The following is a 15,638-nucleotide window of genomic DNA, read 5'->3' as shown; positions in this document are numbered from 1 at the left end:
TTAAGTCTTTAATCAACCCCATGATGAAAATGAAAACTATATTTCCTAAATCATATGCTAAGTGTAAAATGTTTGAACGTGGAAAGATAAATTACTTCAACAAGATTCATAATCCATATAGTTTATATGAACAATAAGCACCAAGTAGTAATTTTTCAAAACTAGATTAAAGATATTGAAAACTATTTCAATATAGATTAAATATAACACCATTTCGGTTAACATGTAATAACCAATAATGTAACATGCAATTGTTTAGTGTTAACAGTTTATCACATGCAACTATAGCACTGTATGAAATATAGGACATTATATAACATACTCAACTATACGCATATTCATGATATAAAGCAATAACTTAAAGATCTTGAAGATCATATCAAAAAACTTGTTACATATCAATTTACCAAGAACTTCAAAGTTCAAGAATTCTTTACTAATGTAATTTATAAGCCTAAAGTATAACATCATATAAAAATCTATATCATATTAACACTCAATGATTTTAAGCGATTCACACAAATTCTATATCAAGATTATGATTATACCAAGTTCAACCATTAAATCATAGCACAACATCATTGGCAATGTATATTGTTAAAGCAAGTACCAATAATCTTAATGAAGACGTTAACTTTAAACATATAATCGAACATGCTTTGTCTTGTACTTTAGAGAGGGTCGATAAAGATGTGTCGAATATGGGTGGTTTAAGGTTTGGAACGGTTGATGAGAGTTGCTTGATCAAAGCAACAAATAAAGAAGCTAGAAAAGTGAGTGGCTCGACCAACCGCTCGATCGAGTGAAGTATTGCTCGACCGGTCGAGCGGTGTTGGCTCGGTCGAGCAAGAAGTCCAGAACAAGTCAGTAGCTTCTCTGGAAGCTCGCTCGACCGAGCGAGGTAGTGGCTCGGGTCGAGCGGAAGTTCAGCAGACTACTTTGGATCCTGTTTTTGGTCAGAATGTGAAGTGACTATGCAATTATGTGGTGCATTACTCTATTGTTTATTGTAATGTTTATTGTCATAGTTAATTACGATGTTAATTGAGATATTATATGTATGTTTATGGTGATGTATGAGGGAATACTAAGAGTGATGAATATCTTGGCTATAAATAGGATTCATCACTCATAGTAACATTCACCACATACACGCATATTGTTGAGAGGGCTATTGCATTGTTAGAAACTTGAGAGTGTTCTTACTTTGCTTTAGTATTTGTGATCTTGAGAGATTGTTCTCAAGATAAGGGTGGTTTATTGTACTTGTAATTGTTGAATTCATTATAATAAACTATATTTGAGGGGGAGGTATTCAAGATACCTCATAAACACTTGTGTTTATTTTGCATTATACTTTTTCATTTGTTTTTCTTTGTTAAACCTCTTTGAGGCTTGCGCTTTCATTGGTATCAGAGCGGGAGTGCATCTTGGGCTATTTGGGGTGTGAAAGTGAGGTTAAAAGAACAAGAAAGACACAATGACTGATGGGAAAAGTTTCTCTATTCAATTGTTTGATGGAAGAATTAATTTTTCCATATGGAAGAGCTCGGTGGAAGATGTTTTGGTGCAACAAGGCATTGATGATGCGTTATTGAAGGAGAAGCTAAATCATGTAGAAGCAGCAAGATGGACACAAATGAGAAAGAAGGCGGTATGCACAATCCGGCTTGCCATTGCACCCGAATCAAGTATCACTACTTGAAAGAGACCGATCCCGGTGAGTTGTTGGAAAAACTACAAAAGGTGTATGCTTCCAAATCCCTAACAAATAAACTTTGCTTGAGGTGGGAGTTGTATCAACTCATGAAGGATGAGGATACAACAATGCAAGACCACATTAACACATTTAACAAGTTGGTGTGCCAATTGTTAAATGACGATGAAAAGTTGACCGATGAAGAACAAGCGTTACTACTTTTGGCTTCACTTCCCAAGGACTATAGAAACATAGTCCAAACATTGCTCATAGGTAGGGATTCTATCACTCTTGATCAAGCATTGGCGGCGTTGAAAGAGAATGATAGGTTCATGGTGAGTAGAGAGGGGGAAGAAAAGAAGAATGTTGGTGATGGCTTGTTTAGTGAGGATTCTAATAGGGGAAGAACCAAAGAAAAGAGGTATCAAGGAAGGGGTAAGTCTCATGGGAGGGGTGACCTTAGTGACAAAGAGTGTTACTATTGTAAGAAAAAGGTGCACATACAAATGATGTGCAAGGAATTTAAGGAAGACCTTAAGAAAATGAGAAACTTAAGGGATAGTGGAAGGATTGAGAATGAGAGTAGCGGAAATGCCGCTCTAGGCTTTGTTGAAGATAATGATGACTATGGGGCTCTACTAGTTGATGGGGGAGTGGTTCATAGTAAGGAATGGGTAATAGACTCCGGTTGCTCATTCCACATTTGTTGTGAAAAAGAAAATTTTACTAAGCTTAGTTATGGTGATTATGGCCTTGTTACTTTACCAAATGATAAAAAGGTGAGAGTAACGGGTATTGGTGAGGTTATGATTGAGACTCATGAAGGTGTCAAAAGAAGACTTGGTGATGTAAGGTATGTACCTAAGTTTGAGAGGAACCTTATTTCATTAGGTAGACTTGAGAGTAAAGGATGCACTTTCAAAGCAAGTGGAGGGGTTTTGAAAGTCATTAGAGGGAGCATGGTGCTCATGAAGGGAGTAAGGAGTCATAGGAACTTGTATGAGTTACAAGTTAATTGTGGTAGTCTAGGCCACGAAGGTGTTGGTGATAGTGTGTTTGGGTCAAGGAGAGTTACTTTTGCGGATGATAAGAGTATTGGACTTGAGGGGGAGATTGTTAAAGAAAGTACCAATAATCTTAATGATGACGTTAACTTTAAACATACAATCGAACATGCTTTGTCTTGTACTTTAGAGAGGGTCGATAAAGATATGTCGAATATGGGTGGTTTAAGGTTTGGAACGGTTGATGAGAGTTGCTTGATCAAAGCAACAAATAAAGAAGCAGAACAGTGAGTGGCTCGACCAACCGCTCGATCGAGCGGTGTTGGCTCGGTCGAGCAAGAAGTCCAGAACAAGTCAGTAGCTTCTCTGGAAGCTCGCTCGACCGAGCGAGGTAGTGGCTCGGGTCGAGAGGAAGTTCAGCAGACTACTTTGGATCCTGTTTTTGGTCAGAATGTGAAGTGACTATGCAATTATGTGGTGCATTACTCTATTGTTTATTGTAATGTTTATTGTCATAGTTAATTAGGATGTTAATTGAGATATTATATGTATGTTTATGGTGATTTATGAGGGAATACTAAGAGTGATGAATATCTTGGCTATAAAAGGATTCATCACTCATAGTAACATTCACCACAAACACACATATTGTTGAGAGAGCTATTGCATTGTTAGAAATTTGAGAGTGTTCTTACTTTGCTTTAGTATTTGTGATCTTGAGAGATTGTTCTCAAGATAAGGGTGGTTTATTATACTTGTAATTGTTGAATTCACCCTTGTGTTCTTTTGCATTATATTTTTCATTTGTTTTTCTTTGTTAAACCTCTTTGAGGCTTGCGCTTTCATATATGTATATGCATCATAAATACCATGTCAATAACATCAATAACATATATCAAGATATAAACACTATGGCAAGAACATATATCATGTATATATCATATGTATATATCATGTATCAACAAACCTAAGCTGTTACCACACAGCTAACATATGAATCAACATTATTATTGAATGCAAAGCAATAGCACCATTAGATAAATATATAACATCATAATTTCTCCCCCGTTTTCACTTTCATCAAAATGTTAAATAGGGAGTTAAAAAAAGTAATATCGACATGTATAAATATGTTCGCATGTACTTGGATAATGCAAACACAATTCATACAAACTTTTCGCGTAAACAATTAGATGCGTGAAGGAATGAATGTAGAATGGTACAATTATGATTTTAGTAAGTGGCATCCGAATATGAATTTGAATACAACTAGATTCATGAACCATTCTTTAGTCCTTGTTTAAAGATAATTTTAACAAAAATTCTAAGTAATTAACTAATATTATTAAGTATCCTTTATTTAATAAATGAACTTAATCCCAATTTTTATATTTTTAAATATTGTACTAAGAAATTGAAATTAATTTTTTTCAATTCTCAAATACCTACACTGTCACAAGTAACATACATAGTCATGTAATTTATAAATGTAATTTAATCACACAAATGTTTTCAATTATAAAATATTCATGCAAATTATATTAGAGTAATGACTTAAATTACTCCCCCTAATCACATGCATAATATTTAATTACTTCTCCTGAGATCATGCAACTTCATTCAACATACCAAGTTCCATACGTTTATATGCAAACGATATGGACTTAAAGGCTTTGTACAAATATCTGCTAGTTGATTTTCTGTAGGTATAAAGGAAATATTACATTACATTTCTCCACATGATCACATATGAAATGATGACGTACCTCCATATGTTTTGTACGTAAACGTTGCACCTGATTCTTACGTAAATTTCACTAGTGTTGTCACAGTTAGTTGGTATGCCTTTAAGATTGACTCCAAAATCTCGAAGTTGCTATGTAATCAACAATCTTTAAGAGCAACATGCAGCAACTACAATATATTCAGCTTCGACTATTTACAAAGCTACTGAATTTTTCATGTTTGAATGCCATGAGATCAAAGATGATCACAAAAATTGACGTAGCCCTGATGTGCTCTTTCTATCCACTTTGTATCCCGCATAATCCGCATTTGAAAACCATTCAATGCAAAATCCCCACAACGAGGGTACCATAGACCAAAGTCTTTAGTCCCACGTAAATATGTAAAGATTATTTTAAGGGATGTTAAATGATATTCTTTTGGGTTAGCTTTAAAACGAACATAAGAAAACACTAAACAATATATCTGGACGATTAGTTGTTAAATACAATAATTAACCAATCATACCTCTATAAGATGTATGATCAACACTCTTAGCATTTAGATCTTGATATAAGCTAATTGTTGCACTCATAGGTGTAATAGAACTTTTGCATTGGTCCATATTGTACTTCTTAAAAAGATCTCTAACACACTTACTTTTCTTTGGCTTTATTTGAAGTCCAAGAAAGAATGTCACGTCTCTATCATGCTCATTTAGAATTCTTTGTACATAATCTTAGAAAATTCCTTGCATAAAGAATCAATAGCAGCTCCAAACAAGATATCATCAACATATACATGAGCAACAAGAATATATTTCCCTTTAATTTTAATAGAAAGTGTTTTTATCAATTTTAACTCGTTGAAAGTTATTCTTAAGTAAATGTGAGCTAAATCTGTCTTTTAACTCTTTTGCTTTGTTTAGTTTAAACAAATGATTAGGCAGATTAGGATATCCTGGTGGTTGTTTAACATAGTTCTTCTTGTAAATAGTCATTTAAAAATGCACATTTAATAACCATTTGATATAATTTTATGTTCATGTAAGAAGCAAAAGAAACCATGATTTGAATAGATTCTAACCTTCCTACGGGAGCAAAAGTTTTGTCATAATCAATATCTTCTTATTGATTATAGCACTGAGCTGCTAACCTTGCTTTGTTCCTTATGATATCTCCATCCTCATTTAGCTTGTTTAGAAAGACCCATCTTGTTCCAATGGTGTTACTATCCTTTGGTCTTTCAAATAGATCTCATACTTTGTTTCTTTCAAACACATTGAGTTCTCTTTACATAGCAATGATCGACTACGGTTCCTTTATGGCTTCTTTAACATCCTTTGCTTCTACAAGAGAAACAAATATAAAATACTCATAAATGTTGAAGACAAGATTGAGTTTGTGTACCTTTAGTTGGATCACTAATGATGCTTTCTAGAGGATGTTGAGATGATAATCTAAATCTTCTTCATAGAATGGATGACATGTGATCATTGAGAGATCTAGTAGCTACTTCCTTTGAAGATTTTTTTGTTGGAATATCAAAAACAGTACGTTCAGGTTGCCTTTCCAAGTCTTGAGCATTGGTCTCAAAATCAGGTTTTGAGTCTTCAATGTGCTCAACCTTTTTATCTTTAATATCTTCAGGACTTTGTATTGGCTTCGGTATATTTTTCTTTCCATCTTTACTCTCGTCATCAAAATGCTAATTAGGGTTTAATTCATTAAATCCTTCATTTAATATACCATTATCTGATTCATCGATTACAACATGTATGGTTTCTTCTACGGTAGTTGTACGCTTACTTAGCACTCTAAAAGCTTTACTGTTTAATGAATATCGTAAGTTATCCTTACCATTGTTATGAATAAAACACTTACAATTGAATGGTCTAAGGTAGGCTATGTTTGGTTTTCTTCCTTTAAATTGTGCATAGGGAGTTTTCTGTAAAATAGGTCGAATGATACACCTATTAAGTAGATAATTTGTTGTATTAACCGCTTCGGTGTAATAGTGTTTGGCCAATTCATTTTCAAAGAGCATAATCCTAGCCATTTCTTTTAGAGTGCGGTTTTTCCTCTCAACCACACCATGTTGCTGAGGTGTCCTAGGAGCTGAAAAGTTATGACTTATACCATATTTTTCACAAAAGGAATCAACGCGTATTTAATCAAACTCTCTTCCATGATCACTTCTAACCAAAAAAATTACAAGGTTTAGCAAAGTTTGCATCTCTTTACAAAGCTTTGAGAACAATTTCAATGTTTCTCCTTTTTCCATCAAAAAACTATCTCGCGTAAATCTAGAATAATCATCAATTGTTACAAATATATAAGATATTCCTCTTATGCTCCTTACACGCATTTGTCCATATAGATTAATGTATAGTTCACATGGTCTATAGTACTTATTATTTTCTTCGGCTTAAAAGAACTCCTTACTTTTTTACCTCGAATACACGCATCACATGAAGGGCTGTGCTTGTAGTCAAGAGCTGGAAGTCCCTTTACTACATCTTTATTTTCTAGTTCATTCATGGTGTGTATATTCATATGGTCAAGCCTTCTATGCCATGGCTTTGGATCATCCGTTATAGCCTTTAAACACTTCAAATCTTGAGCTGCGATTTCATTAGTATTTAAAGCGTAAACATTATCATGTTTAAGAGTGGTAATGAATATATCTCCCGTGTTAGGGTTTTTAACAATGCATTTTTCTATATCAAATATTACTTGATTGCCTTTACCACATAATTGAGACACACTTAACAAATTAAATTTCAATACATCAACAAAATAAACATTATCAATAGATTTTCAGGAGTCCTTACCAACCTTACGAACGTCTAAGATCATGCATTTACCTTTGTCGCCTAGAGTGATAGAACCGTTACATTTTTCTTTTATTTCTGAAAGTAAAGAAGCATTACCACTCATATTGCCTCAACATCCACTAACAAGATCCACTTTTATTTTACCTACAAAAATAATAACCTTTCTCCACCTTACTTAACGGACCAAGATGCAAATTTTACAAAGTCCAAATACCTAATGATAAAATTAATGAGTTGCACAAGAAAATATTTTAAGTTAATTGGCAATTTTTGGAGCAAAAATATTTCTTATTAATTTTTCAATCACACGTATGGACACACCTAAAAAACCGGTTGAATAAATAACTCCTTTTATATAGGAGCTCACGTAGCAATGTAAAAGTAATAATTATCCACTACATCCTTAATCCTAAAATCAAGGAAGAGTAAGTGGAACTTGATATGCAAGAAATAAAGCCACGATTTTTTTTTCTAAAATAAGGCAAGTTAGTTTTTTCTTAATTAAACCAATAATTTAAGCCTATTTATGTGGAGAAAAATTAGGATAAGTTTTCTCCACCTTTAAGAAAAAGTACTGCTTATTTTGAAGTAAAAAAATATTTTGCTAACTAACTTAGTAAATTAATGATGCAACAAATTAATTTCACCCATACATCAACTAAAAATTCAGAAAAATATTTTCTACAGAATTTTTAGCTGAGGTTGATTCTTTCAGACTTGAGTCTTGGGAACAGGGCATTGTCTCCGCTCATCGACAAGTATCGTCAGATTATCAACTTAGGAATAGTAGACCTCCAGTCTACATATGACATCTTAAGCGATCTTCCTTATCTAACTTCTTTGGATATACTTGACATGTACAATGTTCATAGACCAAGTCGTAGGCACTATCAACGATCTTTATCAAGACCGGATGTCGTCCTGCACACAATCTCTAAAATAAAGTTGTTTGTATTAAGTGTAGTAATCATCAAAACTTAAAAGGGCCAACAAAGGTGTTCTTGATAATATAATTGTCCTTATGTCTATAGGGACATGAAAAATTTAGATTTCCTTTGCAACAACTGCAGCAAGTGGGCACACGTCTTTACTTAATTGAACTTCTAACAATGGTGGTACGAATCTTGTAGTTATGTTTAGCATTGTTATAACTTATGCCACATTTATCATTCGATGCTTTTTGACAAGTAAGCATTTTGATAAATTTGAATTCGGAATCATTCAACTTACTCAAGATTTGTTGATTTTTCTCAAACTCATATTCAAAGTCTTGAGTTCAACCTTAGAATCATAATTTTTTTTTTGAAGTTCAATGAGTTGTTTCATTTGACTGATATTTCGTTCTTTCAAAACCATGACAGTCTTTTCAAATTTCATTCTTTCAGCCTTAAACGTATCATTTTTCTTTATAAGATCTTCATAACCTTCGGCATAGTGATGTGTTTTATCTTTTAAAATTTTCTTTTCGTCTTTTAAGATTTGTTCAATTTTGAAACATATCGAAAAGAGTTTTAACCAATTCATAATTAGAGCAAGAATTGAGAAAATCAAATACCTCTTTAGAGTTGTCTTCTTCTTCGTCCTCTTTATCACTATTTACCATAAGACACAAATGAGCTTGTCTATCCTTATTTTCTGATTCACTTGATCCCTTAGAGTCACTGCATTTTGCAGCCATTGCTTGTTTCTTTTTATTCTTCTTGTAGTGTTCTTTCTTCTTTTTAGGGCATTCTTTCATGACATGCTCTGTAGATCTACATTCAAAACAAGCAAGTTTGATAGATTTAGAATTAGAACTTGAGGAGGACTTATGTTTGTAGTCGTTTCTTGATTTATATCTTTTGAATCTTTTTCTCATCTTCATTATGCCTTCTTGATCTCTTGTAATTAGAGCAAAGGAATCTTCCTCATCATGACTTTCTTCGTTTTTGCTTGAGAATTCTTTACGTTTCTTTGCCTTAAGTGCAAGATTCTTCATGGATGGTATGATGTCACTTTCTTCATCATCATGTAGGGTAGGCTCATGGGTAGTGAGTTTTCCAAGAAGATCATCAAGTGATAGCACTCTCAAATCTTGGGTTTCTTCTATGTCGGTGACTTTTGGACCCCATTTACATCTTGGAAGACGTCTCAAGACCTCTTGGACCTTCTTTGCATTAGAAAAAGATTTACCAAGAGAGTTTAAACTGTTAGTAACTAAAGTAAAAAAAGTAAATATTTTATTAATATTTTCATCCTTTTTCATCTTGAACATATCGTATTGATCCATGAGGATGTTGATCATTATCTCCTTTACTTGGCTTCTTCCTCCATATGTCACGACCAATTTATCCCAAATTTCCTTGACACTTGCACGATGAAGCCCTACCATTTAGAGCACAAGATAATTTATAGCTCGATAGTTCTTAGACACAACTTCTAAATAACTTTGTGAGTATTCGGATTCGGAATTTTGAATATCATTACAATTCGTATTCTTTTTCATGGGAACCTTAGGTCCTTTTATTATGATATTTTATAACTTCATGTCTTGATCTATCATGAACATCTTCATCAATATTTTCCAATGTGAAAATTTTGTTCTACAAAATAAGGGAGGCCTAGAGCACGAACGACCTTGAGCAAACAAACCTTCTCCTATCGGATCCATCACGAGATAATTAATCCTCACAAGTGAAACTTAGCTCTGATACCAATTCAAGGTTGTTAGGAGATTGAATACTCTCTAGGGGGTGAATTGAGAGTTTGCCCGATTAATTTTCCCTTGACATATAGCTCAAGAGCTTGTGAGAAGCTTCAAACAGTTTCCTAGAAACTATTCTTAGGTCGAATAGCAAATCTAAGACTTAAGTGCGGAAATAAAATGTAGTCAAGACAATTGATTTCGTATCGTGTTCAGCTATCAATAGCCTGAAATAGACTACATATAATAACGTTTAATTATAATTTTATTAAGCTGATTGGGGTTATTAAGTAAGTTAATTCGAGTAATAATATTATTACTTTGATAATATTGACTCAAGTATTTGATTTGTTAACATTTTTAAGAAAGAGGTATATTTTATTTAATGTATAAAATTCGTATAAAGAGTACTTCGATAAAAGTGTATTTTAATTATATTTTATTAATTGATTACAATCTTATCTTTATAAAAATAAATTTAAATAAAGTATTGAAAAATAAATTCCTAAATGCAATCCTTATTCATACAACCAATTACGAAATTTTACTTATTTCGTAAATCGTTTATTATATTTTATTAATTGATTAAATCTTATCTTATATAAATGTTGTGCAAGAATGATTTGATGCAAAGAGTTTAAAAGAAAAATTTTGGGAATATTGAAAGTTATGCGTTAATTGTGTGTTAAGATTGAAAATCTATAAAGGAATAAAGAATGTAGAAAAAGTATTTGAGACATGTTCAATTATGGGATGAGAAATTTTAATTAAGAGAAGTTTCAAAAGGAAACAAAGGTTAATACAATTAATAGTAACTTAAAGTTATGTTGTAGTAAGTTTGATTGAATGGCCTATACGTGTTGAGGATAATGTAAAAATATAATTGAGAAAGCTTTCAACAGTTTTTAATGAATGAATGATAACTTTGGGACTCTACAAAGGTTTTATTGATGGTAAAATGTGAATTAAGAAAAAAGGGATCAACTGGAAGTTTAAAGAATACTTAAATTGTGAGAGGTTTGACTTTGTAAGTGAGGAAAAGTTTGGTTATTAAAGGTTAAAAAAAATGGGATTGTATGAAACTATTAATGGTAAAACGTGAGTATAATAGAATAATGGTTTAGGAAAAAAAATACGAATTTGAATGTCTAAAGTTTATTGAAGTTATTTCGGATGAATTTGTTAGGGAATTTGAAGTTTTAAGCGTTAAATGAAGATTAGGGTTATAAATGTTATAATTCGAAGTAAGTTGACAATGATCGACTTTTGAGTTATTAAAAGTTGATAGAAAAATGATTGTGGATATTTTTAATGAATATGAGATTCAATAAATGACTTAAGGTATTCATCTCAAAGTATCTCGGGAGTTATAAAAGTTTTAATTAAAAATTTAATTGCAATTGGGAAACAACAAGTAAGTTGATGATTTAATATCTCAAACTAAGGATATAAAAAGGTTGAAATGACCAAATATGTAATTAATGGTATAAAATATTTTGAAGTAAGGTGGTTAATTTAAAGTACATGTGAACGTTCACGTAAAGTAAATTGAGGTTGAAGTTTCAAATTTAAAGGTTTGGAGTAATTCAATTGACGTTAGTTGTGTTACCAATATGTAATTCATCTTATATGATTGAAAATTTATAGATATGGTATGTCTTGAATCAAAGTTGGGGAGTAACTAAAGTTTATTTGGTTCTCATATCACAAATTCGAGTTATATGTTATGAAGGATGATCAGAAGTGTAGGTATAATTTCGGGGACGAAATTATTTTAAGTTGGGGAGAATGAAATAGACTACATTTAATAAAGTTTAATTATAAGTTTATTAAGCTGATTGGGGTTATTAAGTAAGTTAATTCGAGTAATAATATTATTACTTTGATAATATTGACTCAAGTATTTGATTTGTTAACATTTTCAAGAAAGAGGTATATTTAATTTAATGTATAAAATTCGTATAAAGAGTACTTCGATTAAAAGTGTATTTTGATTATAGTTTATTAATTGATTACTATCTTATCTTTATAAAAATAAATTTAAATAAAGTATTGAAAAATAAATTCCTAAATGCAATCCTTATTCATACAACCAATTACGAAAAACTTATTTCGTAAATCGTTTATTATACCCTTACAGCATGTCTTATATAAGACTGTCTTACGACGAGATGACTTTGATAGAATTTAATGGGTCAAAGCTGAAAATAAAACCCATTCTTATCCCCATCTAACCGACATACCCCTTCCCCATTTCTTCCTTCATCCTCATCATCTTTTACCTTTAAACTCTCAATCCCTCTCTTCCCTCTTCTCTCACGTCCCACTCCCCTCACCCACAGCGCCGGCACAACCAAGCCCAGCCACGAGTTCCACCACCAACAGCAACCACTTCTCGTCCTCCCTTTATTGTTGGTAACCACTTTTACCTTTTTTGTTGTTTTGTTTTCAAATTTAAATGTTAGAGTTTTGTAAATTGATTTGGGGTTTTTAAATCAAATTAAAGCATCAACTTGAATTTAATTAGAGTATATGAGTTTAATTAGTAATTGAGTTGTTTTTAGTGTTGATTAGAATTGGTTATTTGGGTTATTTGAGTTCTAGTATCAAATTGAGTATTTGGGATTCTGAAATTTCAGTTCATAAACTGAACTTTCTGTTTTTGCTAATTTTGGGATGGTTCTGATTGTTTTTGGGTTCTTATGTCTGCTTGAAATTTGTAGAACTTTGAGTCGCGGTCGTGTGGACACTTGAATCACCCCGAGATGAGTTTGTATGAGGAAGTTATGTCCAAAATACTAGTAGACTGTCATAAAGATCGACAATGAGGTTCCGTTTTGTTCTGTCCGAATTTGTGTTGCTGTTTTTGAAATAGTTAGAGTCGTTTTGGGGTTTTGGTGTCTGCATGAGATTTGTAGAGCTTCGAGTCGCGATCACGTGGGCACTTGAATCGCTCCAAAATGAGTTTATATGAGAGAGTTATGTTCAAAATAGTGAAATACTAGCAGGCTGTCTTAAAAATTCATAACGAACCTTCTGTTTTGGCTATTTTGGGATTGTTTTAATTGTTTCTGGGTTTTAGTGTCTGAATAAGAATAGTAGAGCTCTGAGTAATGGTCGTGTAGCCACTTAAGTCGTCTCATTTGGTTTCCGTATGAGTGAGTTATGCCTGTTTTAGTAAGAGGTGTCCTAAAACCATTACGGGATTCCTAATTAGATGAGTTTTGTTGATTGAGACTAGCTGTTGGATATGTATATTTAGCTGCTGAATTATTGTTAGGAACTAAGAGTTGTGACAAGTTATGATAATGGTGAATAATTGAATAGATTGATACTCTTAGATATAATACCAGATACTTGTGAAACAATTTGTGGGAATGGATTCGTAGTGTCTTCATGGTGTATAGGTAGTGGTGAGGATTTGGATTTGAATGTTGTTAATGATAATTATAGGTCAAAGTGGTGATAAGAACTTAATTGTGGAATTATTAATTAGTATGAATTTACGAAGATTAGGATATCGATAGGATATTGAATGTGGAAAGTTTATGGAAACTTGATGTTCTTAAATGTTAGTTGATTCATGTGAATTTGCTAGTGGTGGATAGTTCTTTGTTGTAGCTATTTATTTAATAGTTGGGTAATTGTAAGTGTTGGATATAACCCTTGATTTTATATGATTGGTTATTCTTGAAAGTATCAGGGTTCGTGTGGAAGTTATTAGTTGAATGGATAAATTAGTTGTGTTCTTTTTTTAGGATAGCTGGTTAATCTTGTTTAGTTTCTTGGTTTGAGTTAAATGAACTAGAAGTGTTTGAATTGGAAATACAAAGGGAATTGTGGAGACGTATGATCATTACAAGGTTATAAGCTAGTCTTAAACAAGGTTATATTTTTTTTATATATGTTGGGGTTAGAATTAGAACTTGCGCAATCTTTGAAATTAGAATTATTAGAATAGAAGATGGAATTAAGATGCGATCATAGGAGGAGATACAATGAGTTATATGAACCTAGTTTGTAGTATCGAACGCTTTATTGTGATGTTATGTTTGTTATGCTCCAGGAGACGACATCATCGAGGAACCTTTCTAGTGATCGTGGGAAAACGGACTTCGCTTCTTGAAGCGTTATTGGTGAGTGGTAACAGTCCCTTAAAAAGGGGTCTGGCCAGGCTACCATTTGTAAAATGTTTATTTAAAGTTTGTGAAATTTATATGAATGTGATAAATGGTTATGAATGATTATGCTGAGATTGATATGGTCAATGGATCGGGCTTGCGAGCTGGTCATTGACGGAGTTGAGGAACATGGTTCCCTACTCCCTGTTTTTGAAGCGAATTGTCATTGAGATATTGACTAGCTTCACCCGAGAGCGACATAGCCTTAGAGCTATGGGGCACCTCTCAAACTAGACTCCCTGTGCGCACATAGATCTAGGAAACTGATGTTGCTTTTAAATCATTGTTTTGAATTGCTGTGTTTAATTGTTTTGGATTGTTGCTTCTCACTCAGTTTAATCTGATTCCTTGTTGTTTCCATCTTTTAGCTGGTTACAGATCGGATCCGGTCGGGAATAATCGGGTTAGCAATGTTGATGAGAGTGCTAAGGATGTCCTTTTGAGCTGAGATCGTGGGAGCTTCTAGTTTGTATTAGGAATTTGTTTAATGTATATTAGTTCTGATTAATTCTGATTATGTTGATTATAATGGACTCGTAGTGAGTTGTATGATTACTTTATGTTTAGACTAGATATTTGGTTTGAGATTTAGCTGTGTTGGTTTCGTAATAGAGCTGGTGATTCCTTTGCCCAGGTTTTGGGATATGATTTAAGTTTCTTGGGAAATAATCCCCGTGACGACCCTGTTTACCCAGTCAACGGTAAGTCAGGTTGTTACATAGCCAACTCCCCGCCTATAGGTTTCTTTCCAACCCTTAGGATTCAAACCTCTTTTATTAATGAAACCTAGACCTCTAAGAATATCTCTTTATATTCTCTTACCACCTTTCTCCCCTTGAAGAATGTTCTACAAATTCTAATTAATAAAAGACAAATTTCAATCTCACAAAAGAGAAAACAAACAAATACTTTCAAAAGTATTATACGATTTGAGGCGTAATTAAATTTCTTATATAACTCTCATAAAACTCTAAGACCTATTACAATATGTGAGAGTTAGAAAACTATTGAAGAACAATTACAACTCTTGATAAAATTGAACTCCTTAAAGACTTGAAGAGAATAAATCAAAGCATGTTAGTTATTCAAGTTTTATGAAGCTTCAATAGATATAGGACACCTCCTACTAGTCGTTGCTTGTTATTAGCTTGATCACCTTGTTTTTCTCCTTATTTATCTCAATTTGGTTATGTAGGACTTCAGAGTCAAAACCTTGTACTCCAAGTAGTTAAACATTTCTCTTGAATTCTTGACCAACACGTTTAGCTAATTTTTAGTCTTCTTTAAGACTTAGTCTATCCTGTCAAGTTAGTTCCAAAAATAGCAATAACCAAGTGCTTTTATATATATCATCCTAAATTAAATGATTTCATTTAACTAATTCAAATCGTGAATAATTGATAATCTGATTTTAGATTTCATAAAATGTTTTATTTTAAAACCTTTCAAAGCTTCTAAAATCCATCTTTCCTATAATGTAGGAGCATTTGACAACAAATCGATAAACATA

The 15,638-nt window shown here is 32.7% G+C and overlaps 1 protein-coding gene across 1 annotated transcript; it reads left to right on the top strand.

Moving 5' to 3' along the window:
- The first annotated feature begins 11,673 nt into the window (after positions 1 to 11,673).
- On the top strand, positions 11,674 to 15,245 carry LOC130821458 (uncharacterized). The gene is made up of 4 exons (XM_057687247.1): positions 11,674 to 11,692; positions 12,149 to 12,362; positions 14,014 to 14,083; positions 14,497 to 15,245. The coding sequence occupies exons 1-4, from the start codon at positions 11,674 to 11,676 to the stop codon at positions 14,569 to 14,571; spliced, it is 378 nt and encodes a 125-aa protein (XP_057543230.1). The 3' UTR covers positions 14,572 to 15,245.
- The last annotated feature ends 393 nt before the right edge of the window (positions 15,246 to 15,638 follow it).

Source organism: Amaranthus tricolor, chromosome 8 (genome assembly GCF_026212465.1).
Source record: "Amaranthus tricolor cultivar Red isolate AtriRed21 chromosome 8, ASM2621246v1, whole genome shotgun sequence".
NCBI classification, from domain to species: Eukaryota; Viridiplantae; Streptophyta; class Magnoliopsida; order Caryophyllales; family Amaranthaceae; genus Amaranthus; species Amaranthus tricolor.
Note: the sequence above shows the minus strand (reverse complement) of the source record. Positions and strands in the feature narration are given on the sequence as shown.